The 27,818-nt window shown below is 41.8% G+C and overlaps 1 protein-coding gene across 1 annotated transcript in view; it reads left to right on the forward strand.

Moving 5' to 3' along the window:
• The window catches only part of RYR3 (ryanodine receptor 3), a 499,145-nt gene that overhangs the window by 218,916 nt on the left and 252,411 nt on the right, over window positions 1–27,818 (forward strand). The window contains exons 7-11 of the mRNA XM_031453356.2: window positions 181–280; window positions 3,228–3,321; window positions 8,149–8,223; window positions 10,753–10,909; window positions 26,366–26,539. Coding sequence (XP_031309216.1) covers window positions 181–280; window positions 3,228–3,321; window positions 8,149–8,223; window positions 10,753–10,909; window positions 26,366–26,539 — 600 coding nt within the window. The remainder of the gene's footprint in view (window positions 1–180; window positions 281–3,227; window positions 3,322–8,148; window positions 8,224–10,752; window positions 10,910–26,365; window positions 26,540–27,818) is intronic.

The raw sequence follows: 27,818 nt of genomic DNA on the forward strand, positions 1-27,818 counted from the left end.
ATACAGTGTCCCGCTTGGAAGCTGACTCTGGATGGGGTGGAGCAGTCTCCCACAGGCTATGTACAAAGAGCCCAATGACAGGAAGGCTATTGAAGTCAGTCCTGGAAATTGTAGGTGAGCTGCTTTTGTCAGGACCGGCCTGCAGATTTAAATCATGTCTCATTTCTGTTTCTGCTGCAGCATCTCTCAATATCCAATGGTAACATACAAGTGGATGCCTCCTTCATGCAAACCCTCTGGAACGTACATCCTACGTGCTCAGGAAGTAGCGTAGAAGAAGGTGTGCTTCTTTATATGCATTCAGCCCTCTGCCTGCCTGTTTGTCTGGCACTGTGTGTATTGACATTTTCTGTGACTTCCCAGCTCCCGCCTGAACATCTCGGTACACAGCATGTTTTTGGTTCACCTGAATTCCTTTGTCTGATGTTAGTACGGATTATCTTCTGTCCTGATTTCTGATTCCATGAACTTTCTTGACACGATTTTTCAATCCTTTCGAGTCCACTGTTGTTTTGGCACTGTGAGCATTCAGGACCTGGAGATACACCTTCCCTCTCTCACTGACTTTTCATTTTTTATTTATGGTTTCTGGTTATAAGGATACAGAGCTTAGTTTTAGAAGGCATTATTTGCCAAGAAGGTGATATTTTTGTATTTCTCCCCAGCACGTCTCTCCATACAGGTGGGAGAAGGGCTTTCTCTGTAATAAAAGGATGTTTGGCCATTTGTTTTTACTTGCATTTTTGGAAGGCCATTTAAAAATAACAAATGATATTTTCTCACTATTTTATTTTTCCCTTAGAAGTAAGATCATCAAAGTTTGTTCAACATACCCTATTTCTTGGAGCCAGGCAAAGTCAATACACCTTTCAAGTTATAGAATAAATACACTGGCCTTACCTTACTCATGGGTGATGTCACGGCTGAGCAGAGTGATCAAATGTCAGTGACCTGCGGGCTATCACATTCCATTCTAGCACTTTATAGTGAGATCAGAATTTTAAAGCCTCGTATCACAGGCTTTAACCCCATTTTAAAACTTGAGCCTTGTAGTTTCAAACTTAGAATGCCTTTCTATGATATGGTGTTGGAAAATAGAGGGAAGACAGAGTTGTCAAGGTGGTACCTCAGTTTCAGGAGTCATCTAGCTAAGTTGAATAATCAGGGAACAACACGTTTTTAACTTTTTTGGCAATGGATAGAAGAGTTTTAAAAAGCAGGCTATGTTTTGCTCTCTTCTTTTACATCAGAATTCACCCACCACTCTAAACCTCTTGTCAATCTTTCCCTTTCTGTCAGGAGTAAAGAAACTCTGAGTTAAAATCTTCCCCAAGGAAGTTTTGACTGCATCTTCTCCCGTGTTAAGGTTCTCATTTCCACTGTAGCAATAAAATGATTGCCCAGTCCCAAAAGAGGGCTTGTGGAGATTAATTAATTGCAAATCACTTCAAAACGATGCTTTTAGAAGTGTTGAGGACCCTTGTGAGGTAGCCCGGGTAGCTGATCACGACTTGAGTCGTCCAACTCTGTGGAAAATACTCTCTCAGCATCCACTGGTGGGAATCCCACCTCAGCCCTTGAGAGAGTGAGTGAGCCTCCGCAAGACCCTTCTTTCCTGACCGTCGCCCTGGTGTATTTTAATTAAGAAATGTTGTGATGCGCCAGCACTTGGCAGTTCTGTGTGTGAGTTAGAATATTGATTGGAGGAGCCCCAGGACTGTAAATGATGACTCCACATGGAGCGTGGCCCCACAATCATGAGATGACGGAGAGTTTAATCAAGAGCAAGATCATGGAAGGTTTTAATTTTCTAAATAAATTGGCGGTTAGCAGTTCCTCTCCAGTAAATCATGAATTACTTTAAAGTAAAAAGTGTGCACTTGGAACTATGAATGCAGTAAGAGAGAGGAAACTTAGAAATGACGTCTGAGTATTGGAGGGAAGTTTAAGAAACACTTGCCTTGCCTGGATGGAAAAAAAAAACAAAACAAAATAGAACTGGGGAATATCAGACTGGCTCTGTACAAGATACATTGATAGCACACTTTTCTCCTCTGGCTTGACTTATTCTTACTGTTTTAATCCAACAGTCAAAATAGTTTGCCTCTAAAGTTGATCTAGTTATGTGATTTTCTAAAAATCCTGACACAGACATTGAACATATTAAGTCCATAGGTCTCTCGAGAACAGACTAGCGTGGAGAATTTTTTAATTCAAAGGGATAACAAATTCCATTTCTTCATGCAAGGTGAAGTTCAAATGAGGGCTCCTCTCCTGCTGCTGTGTCCTTTAAGTGAAGGCTCACAATTCATTTGAAGACGAATTGGTCACTGTGTGCCTGAAGTTCATTGGTTCTGGCCGTCTCTGAACTCCATGCCTATTGAGATTCCTTTCCTTATTCTGAAAGCTAAATGCTCCTTTTTTAAAATACAAATAGAGTCACTGGTTTTATTGAGCAGACTAGCTCTGAAGGCAACTGTTAAAAGGCATTCCAAACAATGACAGCCTCCCACGAAGGCTGTAATCGTGCACATGTTAGCACAGCCGCCTCTGTGCTGGTCCACTCAGGGATGCTGGAACGTCATTCTACCTTCTCCTTGGTGCTGTGGAACTAGCCTCCAGGTTTGATTTGTGCTTGTTAAACGCATTCTAGCTGTTCCTAAGGCAGCTCAGAAAAACAGTTTGCTTCTTCCCAGAGTCTTCTTTCTTTCTCATGACTGCAGTTTGATTTGGATTTTGCCACAAACTATACAAATCAAGATTGTAAGATTTTATCCAGGAACTTGATTGGAAGTATTTATATCCTAAACAATTGGAAAACCTTTACCTTCTGAGCAGTAGCAATTTAAATTTCCTTTGAGCTGTGTGTATGTGTGTGTGTGTGTTTTTAAATGTTGTATTATTTTTATTGAGGTATAATTCATCTGCAATTATATTAGTTACAAGTGACCATTTGACTTTTAATGATGTGAGCTGACACTTTTCACCTTACCTTTTGATGTTGGACTTGCTCATCTCTGAAACCCTATTTAATTTTCAATGTTCAGTTTTGACTTCCTTGTCTTTTCTACCTGAGACCTGAATTTATGGAATCTGTTACTTCTCAAAATGTTCTCTCGGTGTTTTACATAACTGACTCAGATCTGCATGAATTTGCCCTTTTTAAACAGAGTGTCCTCATTATTAAACTTCCTGTCAGTTCACGGTAGGATACCGTTCTCTTGTAGGATACCTGCTTGGTGGGCACGTAGTACGTCTTTTCCATGGTCATGATGAGTGTTTGACGATACCATCTACAGACCAGAATGATTCCCAGCACAGGTGAGCCCATAGCTTCATCCTTCTCCTCTCTCCAGTCTCAGGTGACTCCGACTAGGGAGTTTGCATTTGGATGTGGCCATGTGAATTCTGTAAGCATTGCTCAGTTGACAGACTTCCCTCCAGTCATGGGTTGCCGTTTGTAGAACAGGAAAGGCAGTAAGCTCGAGTTTGCTCACCAGAATAGCTGCATACACATGCTGCTTCTTAGCCGGGTGGTTCTACGGTGCTTTTCAATCCCTTCATTTTCTTTGAATACTCCTAAATCTAAGTAGTTTCTGGTAGCATTAATTGTAGACTGAAGCACCCATTTTGGTGATAGAAATCGAGATAATCTGTCTAGTGAGTCTACGCACTTACGCAAATTATTGACCAGGGTCTTCACAGGCAGATCATCTCCATTACTCCCCTTTTTATGTGCTCAGTAGCTAAGGTGGAGTTTGGTGATTTCATTCTGCTTATCACCAAATAGAACTAGAGAAACCAAATGTCAGTATTCAGCCGGAGCTGGATTTAGCAGGGATGGTGCCAACGGCAGCATTTAGACGCGGCTGTTGAGGCTGGTGCGTTCTTTGGTCCTCTCGTTATCCACTCAATGGATGCTTTTAGAAAATTCAAAATCCAGGGATGAAAGATACTAATCCAGGTCTTAAATTCATACTGACGCATCCTTTAGTAGTCCTTTTATAATCAGAAGGACAGAGCATAAAAAACTTGGCCCCTGTAACTATAGAAATCTGATATTTTTTTTAAATCAAATCTCAGATCCAAATTAGACTGAACTTGGGACAGCAGTGAGTCTGGTCTCTTGGGTTGTAATACATTCTTGGTTTTTCATGATGCCTGCAGGAACCTTGTTAGCGGCATTTCTTAGAGGATCACATCCACACAACTTAGAAATCATCTAAGCCCGGCTCCTGAGAAAGGTCACACACTGGATGATTTCAGATGGGAGCCTGAAAACCAGAGATGCTGACTCTCCAGCCAGGGCTCCTTCCTTCCTTTATGTTCTAAGGGACTCCCAGGAGCAGCGTGCTTGAATGTGTTGCTAAGCATCTTAGAAACTATCTATTGACAATAGAAAACCCTTTATTGTTCTGAGTTGCTTCTTACTTGCTTTGCCCTCTGTATCCCTCCGTGGGAACCAGATGTGACCCAGAACATTGTCTAGAACACATAAAGCACAGACCCATGGCAAGTGCCCGATTAATTCACCCACTGCCTCCCTGGCACTGGTCCTGTGGTTGACAGTTATCTCTGAGTAGAGCAGTTAGGCTGACCTGATTCCCTCGGAAGTAAGGATTCCCTCAGTTGTGCAGAAGTTCACGTACTGTTTCTGTAACATCTTACTCTGCTGCGGTAAGGGGAAGGTTTGCAGGTGGATAAAGAACTGAAGTTTTGTGAGTGAGTTTTGCAGAGCTGGCTATATTGAAGGTGAGACATGTCAGAACTCACTAGTTTTCCCTTCCCTTTCCTGATCTTTTTTTAAAGATAGGAATTTGGAAAAATTGGGGTGATAACCTGTGTGTGACCCTTTACCACAACCCCCCCCCCCACACACACACACATGTGTCATTAATTTTAGAACCAAGATAGAAGCAGCCTGGGAACAAACTCTGCTGCTTGGAGGAGCTTGTCATTTGGTGCACATTCCTGTTGAATGGTTCAGCAAGATCCTGACTGAAAGGAAAAGCTGGACAAGTATTTGAAAGACGGTGCTTGGGAGAGTGAAACAGATGGAGAGGAATTCCCAGAAAGGGCATCCTGAGGCAGGCACGCAAACCATCCCTGAATTAGGAATAAAAGTGGCCTTCCTTTGTCCAAGGATTCCACGTGATCTAATTTTAGTTTGGAAAAAAGAAATTGACAGATGAAATTTAAAAGGCTATTCCTTTCCCTTGTAAGGAACCGTGAAAGGGTTGAAACTGGGGTGAGTAAGCAGCTGTTCATTGTACTAGAACCTGAATATCTGAAGCAGCTGATCTCTCAGTGAAAACAGGACACTTTGGCATTACTTGATGTCTAGGTGAGGTGACCGCTAAGCCTCATCATTGTTGTGTGTCATCAGGTAAATCCTCAGAGCTGGCCAAGATGGCCAGGAATGCCAAAATTTGGGAGAGCACAAAGGAAGAGGAAATGGAGACTACACTCCAAGGTCCCCGCAGCCAGTAAGGCATGCAGGTGATTCCACGGCAGTGGGGCTGACTTTCCAAAGGAAATCCTTTCTGTTCCTTGTAAACCCTGAGAGCAGCCCAGCTCGGGGGAGAGGCTGACTATCCCAGGGTTCAGCCAAAAGAACAATGTAAATTCTGAGCTCTGATCCTTGGCTCTACCTCGGGCTTGACAGGCACCCCGGGGTAAGTCACTTAATATGTTGAAGCCAAGGCGAAGCTGTCAGCCGAGCGTTCACAGCACCTCAGCTCCCCACCCACTCTCCTCCTCTCCTTGGATAATTGTTTCAGAGAACAGGAGCAGGTTGTTTCAACCTCTGTAACCTTGCGAGCTGAAATGGAGCAAGCCGCCCTCATTTCCTAGGTGGGAAGGACTAACCTGCGAAGATTCTTTAGATGTCAGAGGGAGAGAGTTCTCTAATCGTGTGACCTAGGGTGACCTGCTCCACCTTGTCCACCTGGGAGACCCTTCCAGCCCCCACTGAGGATGGCGAAGCATCAGTGAAAAATCTCAACCAGCTTTCCTGCATGCAGGAGTCGTGAGCATTCCGGGCCTGGCCCAGAGACACCTGGGGTGTTGGAGCTCTCAAGGAGCCTAGAATTTCTTTCTTAATATTTCCTGATAGCATGTACATTTGAAAAAGGTTTAGAATGTCTTCTATAATCCCACCATCTAGAGGTAACCACTAATTTATTGTATCAAGTAATATGAAATTAATAAGGGTAGGTACATTTTTTCTTTTTAAGACTAAAGGTGCCTCCAAGTCTACAAAAGGCTGTTGGAATGAGTGCAGATTTCTTCTGGGGGTGATTAAAAAGTTCTAAGATTAGGTAGTGGTGAGAGTTGCACAGCTCTGTGAATTCATAGAACTTGTTCACTTTAAAAGGGTGAATTCTGTGGTGTGTAGATTGTTATCTTAAGGCTGTTAATTTTTTGAAAGCCTATAGGAAAGTGAATCCTATTATAGTAGCTAATTGTCAAGACTATGTAGGTTAGTCTTGTCCTTGTACATTTGAGACACATTTTTAAATGTAGTGTTAATCTAGTGTTTCATTGTGTTTGCCATGTAATGTAGTTTTATGATCATCTGTATTTAAACAAAATTTGGGTAAACCCACAATACATAGTATTTTGTACATCTGTGAACATCTGTATGCACATTCATTTACTTCAAAAAAAAAAAAGTAAATTCTCACAACCATTCTGTGGCTTAAGTACCTTTATCAGGCTCATTTTCCAGGTGAGGGAGCGGATGCACAGAGAAGTGAAGGGACTTGACAAGGTCACACAGCTAACAGATTCAAACTCAGGTCAGCCTGACTCCCAGGCTTTTATTTTTTAACCAACTCATAATTATATTACTTCTTCAGAGAAGGAAATAATTGCTACACACTTTCTCTGCCCCCCCCCAATTGATTACCTGTTCTCTCAAAATTTGTTTGGATCAGAATTCTTCTGGGGTTGGAATAATTCAGTTGTGATACATACAGACCCTCTGTGGTAAAGATAAGATTTTAAACTAGTGAAGTTAAATGCAGGTACATGCTCAATCTTGATCTAAGGTCACATGATTCTCAGAAAGTGTCTAGATCCAGTATACCTGGTAATCCAAGGACCGCTGTTCATGAGACATACCTTTAAACTAGGGTAGTTGATATAATTCCTCATAATCTGTGATATACATAGGTTGGTCCCTATTGTATGGATTACAAAACAGATGTTGCTAATCATCAGATAAACATCAGACAAACCCAAATCGAGGGACAATTTACAGAATGACCCCATACTCCTCAAAACTGTCAGGATCATGAAAGACAAGGAACGACTAAGAAACTCTAACAGACCAAAGGAAACAGGGAAGGCATGACAACTAAATGCAATGTGGGATCCTGGAGAAGGAAAAACCATTAGTACAGAAGCTGGTGAAATCCAAGTAAAGTCTTGAATTTAGTTATTAGTTATTAATGTGCCAATGATGGTTTCTTAGTTCTGACAACTGTACCATAGTAGTGTAAGGTGATACCATTAGGGGAAACCGAGTGAGACTATACAGAAGCTCTCTGTACTGTCTTTGCAACTTTTTGTTAATTTCAAGTTATTCCAAAATAAACGTTTGTTAAAGCACATTAAAAGATTATTGTCAACACAGGAAAGGAGACAGCAGTACAGTGATAAAGTCCTAAACACTGCAGCAACTGAGCACAGAGCTTTATCCCAGGCTCCCTAGAACAACGGAAATGTATTCACACTGTACTGCATGTATGTTTTAAAAGTACAAATACATTTTCTAAAGATATAAAACGCTGTCAGAGAGCTTCATCTGAAAGGATGAGGTATTCAGTATTTGATCTGATGATGTATGGCTGGCCTGTTTTGACTGCTGATGTGGAAATGGAGATGGTCCTTTTCATTGTACACCTTACGGTCCATGAGTGTCCATGGTGTGTATGTGGCGAGCAGCTCCCTCCCCTTTAGCACCCTTTTTCCCTTCTAAGAGAGACTAGGAAATGGTGCCTTCCTTTGACTCCTTCTTATTTTGCTGATCCTTGAGGGGTTAGAAATACAGTGGGTTCTGAGCAGCCTCTGCAGGGAGCTGTTCCCTGCCCAGTGCTGATCAGCCTCATGCACAAAGGAGCTAATCTCCAACTCTGCTCACAGGAGGGTATTCTATGAAGCCGGGGGAGCTGGCACGAGAGCTAGATCTCTGTGGAGAGTGGAACCCCTTCGGATAAGGTAACGGGGGGCTAGGGTGGTGCTCTTTTCAAGATAATTTTCTTTTTGGGGACAGTCCGCTCTCTTAAATATTTCATTTGTTCCACATCACCTGGCAAACTCTCAAAAGTTCCTTAGCCGTATCACACGCACGCACACACGCGCACGCGCACGTACGATTTCAAGCCACTGCAAGGCATCAAAGCTCATCTCCCATTTATTTTCTTAAACAGATTCTCTGGAACCCAGGTAAGTCTCCCTCCTCCCAGTAGTCTTGTTGGCTCCAGTGCCAAGGTAGCTTTAAGTGACAGAGTGGTGTCTGTGATGGCATGAGGTAGGGAAGACTAAAACACCCCTAGAAGTGTAGCTGTGAAGGAAACCGTATTTACCAGAACTTGCCAGAAACAATTGTACCTGATGGAAGGAATGGGAGGCCGAGACTTTGGAGGCAGACACTTGAGTAAATACATGTCAGCTCTAAACATCAGACTACTGAAGGGGATCCAGTTCAGCTCTGGACCTTTATTTTGCTGACAGGGATCACAAATTAGGCTAGAGCTAAACTGCTCCAGGGAAGAAGAGAGAGTCAGCGTTGCCATCCTTGGTTTTCCCTCTCTGCCTCTCCCTCTCCGCCTTTCCCTCTAGCTCTCTACTCTGTCCCTCCCTGAACACTTGTTCAAAGTAAAACTCTCTCCAGTGAGGAGTATTATGCCCCCAGGGTGTCCTCAAGATAATCCATTGGAGGTCAGAAGGAAATATTAGAACTACTCTTACACACACACACACACAGACACACACACAGACACACACACACACACACACACACAAGTACATTCAACTTTTTTTTTTTACTGAGAAGCTCTGCAGACAACTAGTTTAGAGAATACTGGTTGGTTTTAAGGAGCATCCACTTGTTAGCTGGCTTGTGGCATTTATAGTCTCAAGCCTGTTAAAATTCTTACAGTAACATACTCTTGTTTTCAGGATATTAGGGCTTGGTTCTTGTTTAATGGTGGACTTTTTGAAAACTCAAAATAAGTATGTATATATAGTTCCAGCTGTGGTTCTTTGTATACCCAGGGGCTTACCGATGTTATTTGCATTTTTTGGTACTCCAAGGATCAAGAGGAGAGTCATTTTTAAAGTTGATGTGTGTATTTCTTAAACATCTTGTTCCAACTTAAAAGATAAATTAGATACAGATTATTCAGTGAATGATTTCTCCCCTAACACTTACCATGCCTTTGGCTGAATACCGACCTTTTAATGTAGGACCATATGTCAAAAAGTTGGCAGTCATCATGGGATCTCCCTTATCTCAACCATCTTATCCTGCTTTACTTTTTTCCCATAGAATTTACTATCTTCTAACATACCACAATATACACATATTTTACTTGTTTATTATCTGTCTCTCCCTGCTAAGTGTAAACTGCACAAATATTTTACTATTTCCCTTGAAAAGGGTATTCTTTTCATTATTATAGTATAATTGACATACAGTAACACTATGTTATTTCAGGTGTACAACATAGTGATTTGACATATGTATACACTGCAAAATGATTACCATAATAAGTCTAGTTATCATCTGTCACCATCACAGAGGTACAATTTTTTTCTTGTGGTGAGAATTTTTAAGATTTACTTTCTTAGCAACTTTCAAATTTGCAGTACAGTATTACTGACTATAGTCAGCATTCTGTACATTACATTCCCGTTACTTATTTATTTTAAAACTGGAAGTTTATACCTCTTGATCCTCTTTATCTATTTTGCTTACCTCCCCAACCTGCCTGCTCTCTGACAACCACCAGTCTGTATTCTGTAGCTATGAATTTTGTGTTATTTTGTTTTGTTTGTTCATTTGTTTTTCAGATTCCCCATATGAGTGAAACCATATGATATTTGTCTTACTCTGATTTATTTCACTTAGGATGACACCCTCAAGGTCCAGCCATGTTATTTCAAATGGCACTATTTCATTCTTTTTTATGGCTGAGTAGTATTCCACTATGTATGTATATTTGTCATGTTTTCTTTATCCATTCATCTGTTGATGGATCCTTAGGCTGCTTTCATATCTTGGCTCCTGTAAATAATGCTGCAGTGAACATAGGGGTGTATATGTCTTTTCAAATTAGTGGTGGTAGTAAAATGCTTGAGTTGAGGTGGCACATTTGGAAATGCTTTGCTTTTCGAGAAACAAGTTTCTCTCAAAGGTAAGGCAAGCTTCCCATTCTTTTTGTAGTTTTTGGCATCAAGACACTTCAGTGGTGTGAAGGAAAAAATTGGAAGCTTAGGACTTCCTGTGACATGAAACCATTGACCTGCCCAGGATCATGTTCCTTGTTGGTGGTCTTAAGAGAGGTCACAAGAGAACACTATCCTGTGCTGTAGGTCACCATGCAATCCCAGAGCAATCCAGGAGTCAGGGGATGAACCCCAGAAGGGTTTTAACTCAGAGCATGTGTGAAAAAGCACAGGATATATATTTTACAAGACTTATTTTTGTGTAAATGCAACCTCTTGTCTGTTTCATCCGCCCAGCTGGAGTGGCAGTAACATCAGATGGGGCCAGGCTTTCCGACTTCGGCACCTCACCACAGGCCACTACCTGGCCTTGACAGAGGACCAAGGCCTTATACTGCAAGACCGGGGAAAATCAGACACCAAGTCCACAGCCTTCTCTTTCCGGGCATCAAAGGTAAAGTGTAATGAAGTGGACTTTGACCTTGTTCTAAAAGTGAACCTTCTGAAACCTCCAGGTAGAACTGACTGAAAAGAAAGTAGGCTGCAAAAAGGTGGAATTGGAAATTAGACCAATGATAAACACTTTTTGTCTTTTATCTTTTGAACTGAGGAATGTGTACCTTGGATGAAAAGTGAAGTCTTAAGAGAGAAAGACTTTAAAGGAGAGTGGAAAGCCCTAGAAAACAAAAGGATCCCAGGATGGACAGTACTGCTCAGAGGCTAGTGGAAAACAGTGTTGCTGTTAAATACATTCTAAGTGGTTTTTAAGCCTTTTAAGTCATATGCTTCACTCCCATAAGGCAGTGGTAACTCGGAGGCATGAGTTTCAGAGCTACATTTGTTTAAATCAAGGAAGTGATTTCTTTCAGAAAGAGGCAGAGAGGGGATAATTGTGGACCTGATGTCATCCAGCAGTTAGTCACATTTTGCAAGTTACCAGTTCTTTTCCCTAGGTTGTCTGTTCTGTCCAGATCTCTCAGTCCTGACCTGCCCATCCCCAGCCTTTGTTAAGGGTGGATTCTGTGGTAGCTGTGTTAACCCTAATCATGTAGCTTTGGGATTTGATGTGCAGAGAGACAGATACTTTTTTTAACCTCTGTCTTTATGGTCAGCCAGGCTTGGACTCTGCATAAGTCGGAGCTGGATCTAGCTGGATGGTCAGAATTGCATGCTGAGCTCACTTCTGATGGACAGTTGGGCACCCTGTCACTTTACAATCATTCTGGAAAGATCACCCAAGCATGAGAAGGGCTCCGCACGACGTATGCATAGTTACCAGGGTCCTGTGCCTCCTGGGAGGACAGCTCACCATCTCCGCTGAGAGCATCATCTCTAGTTTCACTCCTCTTTGCTCTTTTCCAGAAATAGATCTTAATTTGTGTCCTCGAGACGATTTCAGTAAAGGCTTATTGGTGATTCTGCTCGTGCAGGACTGTGTGGAGCCGACAGCTGAATTCCTATGGGGCATCTCTGCTTCATGATGAATCAGAGGAGGCCAGTCTTTCAGCACTGCCTTCCTTGAAGCAGGGAGTCAGACTCCTTTTTTCTCCTCTTTTTATGGTCCTACAGTCTTTTTAGGCAGAGGATCTCTGTGGCATATAGGTTTTTCTCACCCTGTTGCTCTATAACCGAGTGAGGCTTTTCCTACACCCATAGTTCAAACATTAAGAAATGAGAGCTTCCTGCCCTAAATTCCCTTTGAGCAAAACCTTCTATATGCTTCTCTTCCAATAGAGCCTTGGCTCCTTGACTTCATTCTGGTTTTCGGAGCACATCTCCTTCATGTTACCCTCACTTGTGTTTTTTTAAGATTCCCCAGCACAAGAAGGATTTTATTTTATGGGGTTTTTTTTTTTTCAAGTTAAACTTTCTCATTGTAGTATAGTCAGTTTACAGTGTTGTGTCAATTGCTGGCATACAGCATAATGTTTCAGTCATACATACACACGCATGTATTCATATTCTTTTTCATTATAGGTTACTATGAGATATTGAATATAGTTCCCTGTGCTACACAGTACAAACTTGTTGTTGTTGATCTATTTTATGTATTTTAGTATCTGCAAATCTCGGACTCCCAGTTTATCCCTTCCCACCCCCTATTCCCCCCTGGTAACCGTAAGTTTGTTTTCTATGTCTGTGAGTCTATTTCTATTTTCTAGATAAATTCATTTGTGTCTTTTTTTTTAGATTCCACATATGAGTGATAGTTTACAATGTTGTGTTAATTTCTGGTGTACAGCGTAGTGATTCAGTTGTGTATGTGTGTGTATATATATATGTGTGTGTGTATATGTGTGTGTGTATATATATATGTATATATATATATATATTCCTTTACATATTCTTTTTCATTATAGGCTATTACAAGGTATTGAATATAGTCCCCTGTGCTATACAGTAGGACCTTGTTGTTTATTTTATATGTAGTAGTTAGTATCTGCAAATCCCAAACTCAATTTATCCCTACCGACCCTCTGTCCCCCCTGGGAGTTGTTTTCTATGTCTGGGAGTCTGTCTATGTTTTGTAAATAGGAAGTTCACTTGTGTGCTTTTTTTTTTATTAGATTTCACATATAAGTGATAGCATTTGGTATTTGTCTTTCTCTTTCTGGCTTATTTCACTTACTATGACGATATCGAGGTCCATCCATGTGGCTGCAAATGGCATTATTTTATTGTTTTTTATAGCTGAGTAGTATTACATTGTATAAATACACCACATCTTCTTTATCCAGTCATCTGTCAGTGGACATTTAGGCTGTTTCCATGTCTTGGCTATTGTAAATAGTGCTGCTATGAACACTGGGGTACATGTATCTTTTCGAATTAGAGTTTCCTCTGGATATATGCCCAGGAGTGGGATTGCTGGATCATAAGGTAAGTCTATTTTTAGTCTTTTAAGGGACCTCCTTATTGTCCTTCATAGTGACCGCACCAATTTGCATTCCCACCAACATTCCCTCTCCCTTTTCTCCATACTCTCTCCAGAATTATCATTTGTGGATTTTTAATGATGGCTATTCTGACCAGTGTGAGGTGATACCTCATTATAGTTTTGATTTGCATTTCTCTGATAATTAGCTATATTGAGCATTTTTTCATGTGCCTATTGCCATTTGTATAGGTCTTCGGCTTGTTTTTTGACTGGGTTGTTGGTTTTTTGTATTGAGTTGTATGAGCTGTTTGTATATTCTGGAAATTAAGCCCTTGCCAGTTACATCATTTGCAAATATTTCCTCTTAACAATGGTGCTGAGCAGTGCCCTCTGGGCTAGTGGAGAAGACTGTTGTGGGCAGCTGCATTGTGCCCCTCCCCACTATGCACACTAGCCATGGTACTTTCTGTGGTGGACTCCCAGCCTCAGCCCTTACCACTCTCCAGCCCCCTGAGGCTGCCTCTGCACAGTCAACCTCAGTCCTCTCCCCGATGTGTCCTCTTTGAAGCCCAAGCTCCAGCACCCAGTCCCAGCCCTTACCAGCTGGGTAGCCTCTCTGGCCAGGGATCACACAGACCTGTGAAGCTTCTCTCCATTCTGTCTGTTGCCAAGCAGCTTCCTTGCACTCCTCCAAGCTTCTGAAGCTCCCCTCTGTCCCAGCTACACTCCCTGCTGGAGAGCAGGCTTCCCAGGGTGATGGTGCTTTTCCTCTTCTGCTGCTCTCTCCCAGAGGGACAGGTCCTGTCCTCATTTCCTTTTTCTTTTCTTTTTCCTTCTACCCAGTTTTGTGATCATTTTCCTCATAGTTCTACTTGTACAAGATCTTCTGCCGGCAGACCTAGATACGTTTTCCGAAGAAGACATCCAGATGGCCAATAGGCACATGAAAAGATGCTCAGTATCGCAAATTATTAGAGAAGTGCAAATCAAAACTACAATGAGGTGTCAGCTCACACCAGCGAGAATGGCCATCATTAAAAAGTCTACAAATGATAAATGCTGGAGAGGGTGTAGGAAAAAGGAACCATCTTTGCTGTTGGTGGGAATGTAAATTGGTGTGGTCACTATGGAGGACAGTATAGAGGTTCATTAATAAAGTAAAAACAGACTTACCATATGATCTAGCAATCCTACTCCTGGTCATATATCCAGAGGAAAGTTTAATTTGAAAAGATACACGCACCCCAATGATTATAGCAGCACTATTTACAATAGCCAAGGCATGGAAACAACCTAAATGTCCATCCACGGGTGATGGATAAAGAAGATGGGGTGTGTGTGTGTATATATACATATATAGATAGATAGATGGAATACTACTCAGGCATAAAAAAGAATGAAATAATGCCATTTGCAGCAAATGGATGGACCTAGGGATTATACTAAGTGAAGTAAGTTAGAGGAAAACAAATATCATATGATATCACTTAGATGTGAAACCTAAAAAAAATGTTACAAATCTTACTTATAAACCAAAAATAGACTCACAGACATAGAAAAAAAAAAACTATGGTTACTGAAGGGAAAGGGATGGGGGAGGGATAAATTAGGAGTTTGGGATTACAGATACACACAACTATATATAAAATAGGTAAAACAATAAGGACCTACTGTATAACCCAGGGAACTATATTCAATTTCTTGTAAGAATATATGATGGAAAAGATCTACCAGAGTTCAGTAGGTATTCTGTGAGAAGTCTTCCACACGTACATGTAATTTTGATGTATTTGTGGGAGAGGGTGAGCTCCAGATCCTTGTATTCTGCCATCTTGAAGCCCTCTCTGAAGATGGATTTTAAATTCAAGTTTATGTCCATGTACTAAAACATTTTGGCCTCCAAGAGGTGGGTTAGGGCATTGCAACTGGCTAAAAGGGTCAGTGAAACAAAGCTACAGAAAGTTCCCGAAGCAGAGACGAGCATGATCCCGATTTTCCCTAAGAGACAGCTTGGACATAGGGTGTGGGGAGAGAGCAGACGCAGGAGTGGGGGAAGGATGTGGAAAACAAGAAGTGACTCACCATGACTGATGACCAAGTAAATGCCTTTCTAAGAATGCCAGCTTGGCTTGTCCCTTGTTGGAGCATTCCACCGCAGTCTCAGCCTGGCACTGAGGTCTTTACCATTTCAGAAAGGGGCTTCTCTGGTGACAGCAGATGGATCAGGTGGCCTTCCAGGCAGCTGGCAGGATCCTGTTCCAAGGGGACTCTTTCATTCCATCCCTTTCCTGGCTCAGCCTTGTGGAGCACGGCTTAGTGCTGTGCCGAGGCCTCAGAGGGGAAGCCAGAAAAGCTCAGAGCACCACAGAGTCCTCAAAACCCTCCTTCCACCTGGCACCACTTCTGGCCTGTAAGCACAGTTTACCCTCAGACGGCTCATTGCTTGTCTCCCCAAGCCCCTCCATTTCTGTGCACAGGGAAGCAAGCACCTGATGGGTGGAAGTCATCTTGGTAGCAAGGAGCTGCTGGCAGAGCAGGGCTGGATGAAAAGTCGCCCGTGAGTCACATTGTCCTCTGCACTTGGCGGTGTGGTTGCGTTCATTGGCATCACCATGTCAGAGGTTTTAAATAGCTCTTGGTGCTATTTAAATTCAGCCCAGCTACCTTCATTTTAACTTGAAAGGAACTGAAATTAAAATGACTTCTGTGTCAAGTCAAGATAAGGTTGTGTCCCCTCCCTCCAGGAGTCCAGGGCTTCCTTGGGACACTGTGCGGGCAGGGCATTGGACATCTTAACTGTGAAGCTCCACAAGAAGGAAGAATGTGTGGGGAACACAATTCTGCCATCCACAATCCAGGGAGCTCTTGGGGAAGAAATTGAGAGATGCTTTGATTTCTCTGGGCTACCAGATTCCTCCTTAGTAAATGCATTTTTACCTTGCTTGGTGCTGGCTTTCTTCCTTAAACTCATTCTCTTAAAGCATGCTTCCTCTCCCTGGGGAACAGTGATGTTCTGCAGCAGAGAGATCTGTGGCTGTGTTTTTTAACTGTGGGAAGGCAGAGTCACCTTGCCAACTCCCGCCTGTAGCAGGTGTTCCGTGATAGTGGTCTGAGATGGCATGTCAGGGTCTGGGTGGTGGCACAGGGGCTGGGGGCCTCAGCGGGAAGGCTGAGAAGGGGAGAGAATGTGTCTTTTGTGCCTTGGTAAATGGGGTTGAGTAGGGATATTCATCTGAAGCTTTCTGTATGTTGGAGAATCTGGAAAACAAGGAAAAGAGACTCCTGGGAGGAGCCCCATATAGTTTTCTGTGTTCTGGGGGGACACTGGGTTAGCTGGGCTGTGAGTCACTTGGCAGTGACAGGCTTCCCGCCCCGCGTTCCCTGTCGGGTTGCATTAGCCCTTGACAGCTCTGACTGTACAGTCGGGGCCCTGGGACAGCTGCAGGTATGTGTTCACATCCTCTGCAAGCTGCCCTTACGAGGAAGAAGGCAGGTGTCCCTGTGAATCTTGTACCCACAGGACAGGACGGGGGTGTGACTGAGCCTTCGTGGAGGGGGTGGTGGCTGAGCATGTGCTGCAATCATTGGCCTGGCCTGGCTCAGATGGAATCAGACTGTGGTCTCTGAGCAAGCTCTGTGAGTGAGCAGACAGGGCTGTTGGTTGGCATTTGAGTCCTTCTCGTTCAGCAGGTGATGCAAGTCAAACTGGAGGCCTGGGAGGCACTGGGGGCTCTGAACTACAGCATCACACTTGTTCCCTTAATCTGGGAGAGGTGGGGTGTTAGATAGAGCAGGGCTTCCAAGTCCCCTGGATTTGGCCTTGACTCCCAGCTGCCCTCTGTGAAACCCTGAACACAATTCTTAATCTGGTTGCACCTCATTTGAAGTCGGTCATAAAAGATTCTTTAAGAGCTGAGCCCCTCCTGCCCTTCCATGGTGTCTGTCGCCGCCAGCTCACGGTTGCCCTGAGCTCTAGCCTGCTAAGTCCGATTCATCTTTGAACGTGTTATCTTTTCTCACTGCTACACCTGTCCCTGGAATACCTTTCACCCCTCCACGCGCTGTCATCAGCAAACTCCTCTTCAGCCTTCAGACAACGGTCAAGTGCCCCTCACAGGAGAAGGGCCCTTCCACTGTTCCCCCGCAGGGCCCTGTTCATGATTCCGTTACAGCCATCACACACACTTGACTGGGAGCCCCTGCGAGCACACCTGTCCCCCCTTTTCTGCACCCCAGCACCCAGCACGGTGTAGCATGAGGGAAGCTTGAAAATCGCTTGCTGAAGGGATACGTAAATGTGGCCACACATTAAAATAGAATGAAATCCGTTCCATTTTAACATTCATCATCTTCATAGAAGAACTTTCATCATCATTGTGTCATTTTCGATCACAACACAGTCCCTGTAAACATTCAAGGAGAGAGAGAGTCATTAATTTGAATGTCGAAGTCAAATTTCTGTGAACTTGATTCCGCATCATTTTCCCGTGGTCTTGACATTGCAAGGCTATATTCCCCAAGGATTGTCGGGTAACGTGATTTAATATTTATTCTGGCACGGCACTGCTGTCTGTTTAGATGTCACGTCTCCGCGTTAGTTCACAACACTCAGCTCCTTTCAGGGAAGGGTGAATTAATAACATTAAAGCAGGACTTATCACATGGAGCCTTTTATTTTATAGCTATTTTTAATGACTACCATAAGTCTTGAATGATTGAGACGAATCTCAAATTTTGCCTCCTTTAGTACACAAAAGCAGAGGGCTATCACTGTTCTCAATTAGAAGGAATATTTCCTCAGTGTATAAAAACATTAAATTCAGTTCAGTCAGCGTTTATCAAGTATCTGTCTATGCTAAGATCTGTGTTCTTGGCCAAATGTGACTTCCCTTTTAAAAACTACCTACTGCTCTCTCTACTGTGTCCTGAAAGCATCCGTCTGGACTGTATCGTCTTGTGCTCTTTACCCTCGGCAGCCCAGCCTGTAACACGGTGGCCCCTGGGCTCACGGCGCATCCCTCTGTGAAATCACGGGTGCTGGAGTAGGGCTGTGAGTGCCTGTCTCCTGGCTTGCTCTGTCTGCTCCCTCACCAAGTCCTCAGCTGGGGAAAGAGGATGTGGAGGAAAGGAGGGGAGGAGAAAGGAGAAAGCTTGGACCTTAAGATTCACTCATCCAGATACAGCACCACTTCCTGCAGTTTCATTTTAAATGAAATCTACAAAGCATTTGTAAAATTTAAATTGACAATTTCCCAAGTCTTTACTGTTCAAAAGGGAACAAATAGAGAGGTAGTCAAGGAGAACCCTGGGCTTCGAAGTAGAAGAAACTCGGGTTTGACTCCTGGCTCTGCCATTTGCTGTGCAGCCTTCCTGTCCCTTTTTGAAGAAGTATGTCTTGAAGGATTGTTATGAGGATGAAATGAGACCAGCAGGATGACGGGGAGTGTGTTCCTTTATCCATGAAATAGCAAGAGTGCTGCTTGCCTGAAGGAATTTTGTAGGGAGGGACTGATAAGAAAGATGGAGGAGAGAGCCCAGCACCGCAGCTTCTGTTCAAGTGATGCACCTTCCCTAACGAGGCAGACGAGCCTGTGCCCACAGCGTGCTGGGAACAGCCCAGGGCCTTCCTTGGCCTCCCACCCAGCAGGGGCTGTGCAGCCAGCCGTGGGCCAGCCAGGCTCCTCGCAGTGCCCTGCAGGGTGTGATTTTCCAAAGGCTGTTCTTAGACCTCCCACTCTAGATCAGAGATTCAAAAGGGGACTGCATGGCAGAGAAGTGAGCCCAAAGGTGATTTCTTGAGGTTTCTCCTGAGACTTGTAGGAAGAAACGGTCTGACCAGCACTGTCTTGGTAGCTGATCCCAGCATGCATGACTGGGGCCCATCTTCTCATGTTTACTTTTCCTCCAAATCATTTTTGGGTGCTTACAGTCTGTTGGAGAGGCACCTTCTTGTCGTCTGTGGACACGGATGGCTCAATTATGTCAAATAACAGCAAATTTCACTCTAATTAATAAACACAAATTGTGACCTCCTCTGTTCCAGGTATCATGCTGCACTTCCTGTATCAGAGCTTGAAACTCACCTGTCTCTTTGCCTTTGCTTCTTTTCAGTCCGTCGCTCACATTGCTGTTGGAACAATTATTCTAAGATGCATTCGTTGTGTTCTCCCCCACTTAAAATTCTCAGTGGATTCCTGTTATCTCTGCTGGCTTTTCCCAAGAGATGCTACTAACAATAGTTCTATGAAAAAAAATTTAGTAAAATGCTATGTTTAACGGAGTTCAACAGGTTACCTGGTTCTTTTTGCTATTCTCTGCTTTCTACTGTGGGACTCATCAGAGTCCATATTATACCATCCGAACATTCCCTTTGACTCCTGGAACAGGATACAGTTCTTGTCCAGAGTCCTCTTTTCCCACAAAAAGTGTGTTAACAGTGTGAGTTTGAGAAATGGGAAGCTGTGGGTAAAGACAGAGTCCGTGTTGTTCAAGTCCCTTTCTGGACTCGCACCTCTCTGCTTGACACACAATTCCCATCTTACTGGAATGCCATCCCCGTCCACATTCCTCTTCTCCCCTCTCCCTCCTGGCAACACTCACATCAAATGTCAGCTTGTATAAAATCTTCCCTAACTCTCCAGGTGGAGTGAATTGCTCTCTTCCAAACTCCAGTTGCACCTTGAATCTAAAACATATCACCTTGTTGTCATTATTGGTTTTTATGTATGACTCCTGAAGTTTATACAAACCCAGAGCCACTTTTTTCATAAAATAATAGCATATATTTTCAACTTCTTTATAATAGCCTTCAAAAAACTGAAGTATTAATACAATCAATATTTAACTGTGCTGATGGTAACCATTCAAAAAATTATATTCAAATGACTAATGGTCTTTGGAATCACACTTCATTTTGGATTCTGTTCTGTTACTTACTAGCTTACTGGCTTTGAGCAAATTGCTCAAATTCTGCAAGCCTCAGTTTTATCATCTATAAAGTAAGGGAAATAAAAACAGCAGGGCCATTGAAAGGTTTAGAGAAAACGTTTTTAAAGTGTCATGTATAATCATATCATTTTGTAGGGCCTCAGTAAATTCACATGATGGTGTTGTCATTGTAAAGTACTTGGCAAAATACTTTAAGTACACACTAGGCAAACACTAGTTCCAGTTTTCTTTCTTGTCCTTCTAGAAATTTTAAATCAATCTGGGGAGCAGCAACTTCTTATCTAAACCAAATGCATATTTATATGACAGTTATGTGGTTCCAAACATTTCTTTATAAAGTCCCAGTGGAGACATTAATTAATCAATAATTAATGATTATTAATACCCTTCAACACACAAGTAATCTTTTCCTTCTTGGAATCAGCTCATGGCCTAACATAGGGAAGGTTGATACAGATAAACAGACAAATTGATGCCCATAAACCAATAAAACAAAAGCAAATTATTTGCAAGCTGTTTTAAGCAGAGCATTGTGTGAAATACAAAGACTGAGAAATCCCAGTCTTGCCCTTGGAGAGTTTTCAATGCAGCAGGGGATAGGAAGTGTGCCAGTGAAGGAGTCACAGCACAAAACACGGTGAAGAGCCTGGAGAGAGGAGAAGGCAAGTGCCATGAGGCCAGAGAAAATGCACAGGTGGATCTGGGTAAGGTTTTTTGGGGGTTTTTTTTGGTATATATTTTTTATTGAAGTATAGTCAGTTTACAATGTTGTGTAGATTTCTGATGTACTGCATAATGTTTCAGTCATACATGAGCATACATATATTCATTTTCATATTCTTTTTCATTGTAAGTTACTACAAGATACTAAATATAGTTCCCTGTGCTATACATACAGTATGAACTTGTTCTTTATCTATTTTATATATAGTAGTTAGTATCTGCAAATCTCATGGAAGTACTGGGGATGGAACCCAGGACCTCAGTCATACTAGTCATGCACTCTACCACTGAGCTATACCCTCCCCCATCTGGGAAAGATTTGATGGATGAGATGTAAAGATGCAGAGACGAAGTAGGGGAGTTCCAAGCAGGAAGTGTAATGTCAGTAAGGTCCCCGAGGGAAGGAACACTTGATAGGACAAAGAAACATAGTCCAGTTTGGTTAAAGTACGTGGTGTATAAGAACTCTAGAAGTGAGAATGGTATTCTTTAGGAGTTGGGGAGTTACTGAAAGGGAGTGACTGAATTAGCTCTATCCTATAGGGAGGTTCCATTTCCATCAGTAGAGTAAATGCGTCTGGGGCCATGTTCAGAGAGGGGAAGTAGAGTAAATGCGTCTGGGGCCATGTTCAGAGAGGGGAGCATCAGTTCATGCTTAAGTTGGAAGGAGAGCATCCACCTGCAGTCAGCCAAGTCAGGCGTCTCTATCTTGAGATGCTCTCAATTCCGTAATGCTGTGTCGGTGTTTAGGTTTGGGTTGAGTTGGCTTGAGTGTTGGTTTGTGTGTTTCAGTTTTTGTTGTTGCTCCTATTTTTCTGTCTCTTGTTCTTTTTTTTTTAAACAATTTTAATTGAAGTATAGTTAATTTACAGTGTTATGGTAGTTTCAGGTGTACAGCAAAGTGACTCAGTTATACATATATATATATATTCTTTTTCAGATTCTTTTCCATTATAAGTTATTACAAGATATTGAATATAGTTCCCTGTGCTATACAGTAGGTCCTTATTGGTTATGTATCTTATATATAGTAGTGTGTATATGTTAATCCCAAACTTATTATTTATCCTTCTTCCCCTACCCTTTCCCCTTTGGTAACCATAAGTTTGCTTTCTATGTCTCTGAGTCTACTTCTGTTTTGTAAATAAGTTTATCTGTATCATATTTTAGATACTACATGTGAGTAATATCATATGATATTTGTCTCTGACTTGCTTCACTTATTATGATAATCTCTAGGCCTATCCATGTTGTTGCAAATGGCATTGTTTTATTTTGTATGATTGAGTAATACTCCATTGTGTACGTAAGTATGTGTGTGTGTGTGTATGTGTATGTATACACCACATCTTCTTTATCCAGTCATCTGTCAATAGACATTTAGGTTGTTTCCATGTCTTGTCTATTATAAATAGTGCTGCTATGAGCATTGGGCTGCATGTATCTTTTTGAATTAGAGTTTTCTCTGGATATATACCCAGGAGTGGGATTGCTGGATCATATGGTAAGTCTATTTTTAGTTTTTGAAGGAACCTCCATACTGTTCTCTATAGTGGCTACACAAATTTACATTCCCCCCAACAGTGTAGGATGGTTCCTTTTTCTCTATACCCTCTCCAACATTTGTCATTTGTGTGGACTTTTTAATGATGGCCATTCTGACCGGTGTAAGGTAATAATTCACTGTAGTTTTTCTTTGCATTTCTTTAATAATCAGTGATATTGAGCATCTTTTCATGTACCTGTTGGCCATCTGGATGTCTTCATTGGAGAAATGTCTATTTATGTCTTCTGCCCATTTCTTGATTGTGTTGTTTGTTTTCTGTTATTGAGTTGTGAGAGCTGTTTGTATATTCTGGAAGTGAAGCCCTTGTCAGTTGCATCATTTGCAAATATTTTCTTCTATGTCATAGGTTGTTTTCTTGTTTTGTTTATAGTTTCCTTTGCTGTGCAAAAGGTTTTACATTTAATTAGGTCCTATTTGTTTATTTTTGTTTTTATTTCCATTACTCTAGGAGACAGATCCAAAAAAAATTTTGCTGTGATTTATGTCAAAGAATGTTTTACATATGTTTTCCTGTAGGTTATAGTATCTGGTCTTATATTTAGGTCTTTAATCCATTTTGAGTTTATATTTGTATATGATGTTGGAAAATGTTCTAACTTCTTTCTTTTACATGTAGCTGCATTGTGTTCCCAGGACCATTTATTGAAGAGACTGTCTTTTCTTCATTGTATATTCTTGCCTCCTTTGTCATAGATTAATTGACTGTAGATGTAGGTTTATTTCTGTGCCTTCTGTCCTGTTCCATTGTTCTGTGTGTCTATTTTTGTGCCAATACCACATGATTTTCATTAGTATAGTTTTGTAGTATCCAAAGTCAGGGAGCCTGGTTTGGCTATTTGGAGGTCTTTTGTGTTTCTGTACAAATTTTTAAAAATTTTAGTCTAGTTCTGTGGAAAATGCCATTGGTAATTTGATAGGGATTGCATTGAATCTGTAGATTGCCTTGGGTAGTATGGTCATTTTAACAATATTGATTCTTCCAATCCAAGAACATGTTATATCTTTCCATCTATTTGTGTCATCTTTAATTTCTTCCATCAGCATCTTACAGTTTTTGGAGCACAGGTCTTTTACCTCCTTAGGCATTTTATTCTTTTTGATATGATGGTAAATAGAATTGTTCCCTTAATTTCTCTTTCTGATATTTAGTTAGTGTATAGCTATGCAACAGATTTCTCTGTAATAATTTTGTATCCTACAGCTTTACCACATTCCTTGATGAGCTCTGGTAGTGTCTTTAGGATTTTGCATGTATAGTATCAAGTATTTGGATTTCTTTTCTTTCTTTTCACTCTCTAATTGCTATGGCTAAGACTTCCAAAACTACATTGAATTAAAGTGGTGAGAATAGGCATCCTTTTCTTGTTCCTGATCTTAGAGGAAATGCTTTCAGCTTTTCCTCATTGAGTATGTTAGCTGTGGGTTTGTCATCTATGGTCTCTATTATGTTGAGGTATGTTCCCTCTTTGTCCACTTTTTGAAGAGTTTTTATCATAAATGGATGTTGAATTTTATCAAAACCTTTTTCTGCATCTATGGAGATGATCATGTGGTTTTTATTCTTCAATTTGTTAATGTAATGTATCACGTTGATCATTTGGCAGGCAGTTTTTCCTTTAAATTAGAAGTGGCCCCTGCAGTGGCTGCCACAGAACTTTGGGAGTTGATGCTATTTTGTAAATCAGAGACACAGAATGACATCCCATTCTACAAACAATAATAACTCATTTATTTCAGAGACTCTAGAAAAACTAATCCTAGTATGTATTTTCTTTTGACAAAGTCATGTTTAAATCAGTAAAAAGTGATAATATAAGTGAAATGATCATAGTCACTGATAATTTGAGAAAGTGTGGTATTTTAACCTTGAATATGTAATCGGTGTGTTCAGTGTATTTTACTGCACTGTGTATGGTTAGAGAACAGACTAGAAATGAAAACTTTGGGTTATTTTGGGTCTGTCTGCTGGCTTGAGTGTCTCTAGAAGTGTGGATATTTTGAAATGAGGATCAAGTATCCATTGTCGTGTAGAATAAATGCATTCTTGAGCACTTGCCAATGAAGAAATCCTAGAATATCCAATTCTATTTTCCCACTGACTTTTGTTATACGATCAGAAATACATGCCTTTGGAAGTGTTCGTTTTGAGAAATGTCATGTTTAACCATCCAGCCAGTATTTCAACATACTTTAAAATAAGAATTTTCTTGCAACATACTGACATTGCTCAAAATGATTCTGTAAATGTATACAAAATAACTAATTTTGCTTTTATGAAGGCTTGAAGGAAAGAAATAGCTAAAATTAAAAAAGGAAAAAATACTCATATAATATGTGTATTTATTCCTTCAATACGCGTTTGTTAAGTAATTGATAGGCACTGGATTCTCTGTATTAGGAATCCAAAATTAGTTGTAATCTGGCCCATACCTGTTATTCTCTTACAGCCTGGCAAGGGGAAAATGTCATTTAAAAAAACACATTTACATTATGATGTGCTAAGTACTCAATGGTGGTGTGAGATTGTGCGGGGGAAATACAGCGGGAGAGACTAACTCTGCCTTCACAGAGAAGGTGGCATCTGAGCAGGGTATTGAAGGATGAGTAGGAGTTTAGGGCCATGGGAAGAGCACAGTCTGTCTCTGGAGTCGGACTTCCTGGTTTAAATCTTGGCTCTTTCACTACTTCTTGAGTGACCTTGGACAAATTACTGATTTCTCTGTACCTTCATTTTCTCCCGTGTCAAACTGGGATAATAACTGTAGCTACATCAGAGGCCGTGATGAAGGATTGGTGTACACAGCAGTCCTAGAGCACCGCCGTGCACATGGTTAGAGCTCGCTGCGTGTGCTGCTGCTGTTCCATCCTTAAAAATGAGAGTGAAGTCGCAGGTGGGGAGGAACAGCATGCCACATTTTTATTCTGTAAAAAAATTCACAGTACTGCCTCGCTAATGGCTTTTACGAACGAGCAGTTTAACACAAGATGTAGGGAAGACATGGAAATAGAGCAGAACCTTTCAGAGGCCCTGGCTGATGCGGAGGGAACATAGTTACCTTGTCCCTAAGCTCTGCTTCCTGACTCACTCTGTGACGGGCACCTCTGGTTGTCACCAAGTAGGTGCTTGGTGCACTGCAGCTCCTGCTTCCATGCTAGACAGAAGGTTTAGTGAAACAGTGGCAATTGAAGAATGAAAGCCATTGACTGTCGCACACTACTGAGGAGGCCAGGAGACACTAACCTGCCAATTACTGCATTCGACGTAAAGTCCAGCAGCCCCTACCTGCTCCAAGGGAGGAGCTGACTCCTGAATCTCTGCTGATGTGTATAAAAGATACTTATGTGATGTTAAAAGATCTGTTTAAAGCCCCTGAATCGGGGCACTTACATAAGACAACATTAAAGTTATGGAAGCTACAGCTGCTGAAAATAAGTTAATTGGCCAGTAATGGGTTGGTTATTAAGGTATGTAAGCCAGGATGAGGAAAGTAGAAAAAATGATGGAGAATTATATAAAATCAGAACCAAAGAGAGAGAGACCCTGCAGGCTGCGTCCTTTCCCCGTGGATTTAAATAATCACTCAAGTAGCCGAAATTTGAAATCCATTGATTTTACAGTTAACAGCAGATAAGGGGAAGCAAGTCTCTCTGAAATCCTGGCTTGGAGAGGCACATCATGGTCGTTGTGGTAATCGGTTCCCTGGCTTACAAATTCTGCATAGGCGACTTGTTTTATCTATTGTATTTCTATTTATTCAGACATGCCTACATTTGTTTCATTTTCTGTGAAATAGGAAATCAAGGAGAAATTGGATTCCAGCCACAAGCGAGATATAGAAGGCATGGGAGTCCCGGAAATCAAGTATGGAGATTCCGTCTGCTTTGTCCAGCACGTAGCCAGTGGTCTGTGGGTGACCTACAAAGCACAGGATGCCAAGACATCCCGCCTTGGACCTCTGAAAAGAAAGGTGAGGGGTCAGAAGTTGCAAGATTGTTTCACATTGACTTCATAATCAATGCAAAACAAGACAAAACAAAAAACAGGAAAATAGGTGATAAATCTGTAAGGAGGGGATAAAAGATGTTCCATGCGCTCTAAAACCTGAACTAAATGACTTTTGGTGGCTTGCTGTTTGGGGATTATCCACATCATTGTTCCTTTCGTTTAAGTGGATAATTGAGTTACTGTGCAATTTTCATAGCACAGAGACTAAATAGAATCTCTACAGAGAAAACACAGATTGCATGATGACAAACACACAGGAACCAACATGCAGAAAGATGAGGTACTGCAGAATGATGCTGTATCCACAGAGAATGTAACCTGATGGGAGTGGTCCACCACAGCCTGCTGCGGTGGGAAGCTGACTTGGAGACATACGGCATTTTCCCCCAGAAACTCAGTTGCCATAATATGGGCTTTTTTGGATAGGAACCAGAAAGTAGATAGATGCCCAAGGCATGATGCTGCCTTAAAAAAATTCCTTACAAATGACATGTTTGGGTAGTCAAGGAGTCCCATAATATGGTCTAAGGAAGCATTGTATGCTATAGTTTGTGTTATGTCAGCCTCATGTGGAGGTGATGGCAGTTTCCTAGAATGCTGGTCATTGTAAGAAAGGAGATTGGGAGGAAACCATAAGGTAATAGCTTTCTTTTGTGTAAAGTAAAACATACCAGGAAGATATCTGGAAAGGGAAAATAAAATTCTGAAGAGGAGCTAGAAAATAGAATACATAAGGGACCACAAAGACTAGCTTGTATAAGCCCCGCCCTTCCTCTGCCAACAATTGTAAAGTGTGAATTAAACACAGAAATAAATAAACCGTTTGAAGGTTTCAGCAAGCAAGGCACCCGGGAAATGAGCACTAAAGTTCCCTAACAGGATGTAAGTGCACTAAGGTGAGTTCCTCCTTTGTCGCCACTTTCTCCTGAGCATGTCTGCTGAGATGCAGAGCAAGGAATGGGGTCTTCTGTCGCCTTCATTGGACTGGAGAGACAGATTAGAGATAAGGTCAGCTGAGGTTTCTGGGGCCTGGGGAGCCACGTTCCAGGGTGGAGGAAATTTTAGAAACATGAGCCTGAAACTCTATGTACCGTTTCCCCTGGGATCATGAGCTGACCATGGAGAGGGTGTGAAGCTAAGGTAGCAAACAGAAAGGGCCAACTGTGACAGAGAAGAGTGAAGCAGAGATGTGGACAGTATGACAGTACTAGGGGGACAGAGGCTGGGGTTCAAGTTCCCTC

Source organism: Camelus dromedarius, chromosome 5 (genome assembly GCF_036321535.1).
Source record: "Camelus dromedarius isolate mCamDro1 chromosome 5, mCamDro1.pat, whole genome shotgun sequence".
NCBI classification, from domain to species: domain Eukaryota; kingdom Metazoa; phylum Chordata; class Mammalia; order Artiodactyla; family Camelidae; genus Camelus; species Camelus dromedarius.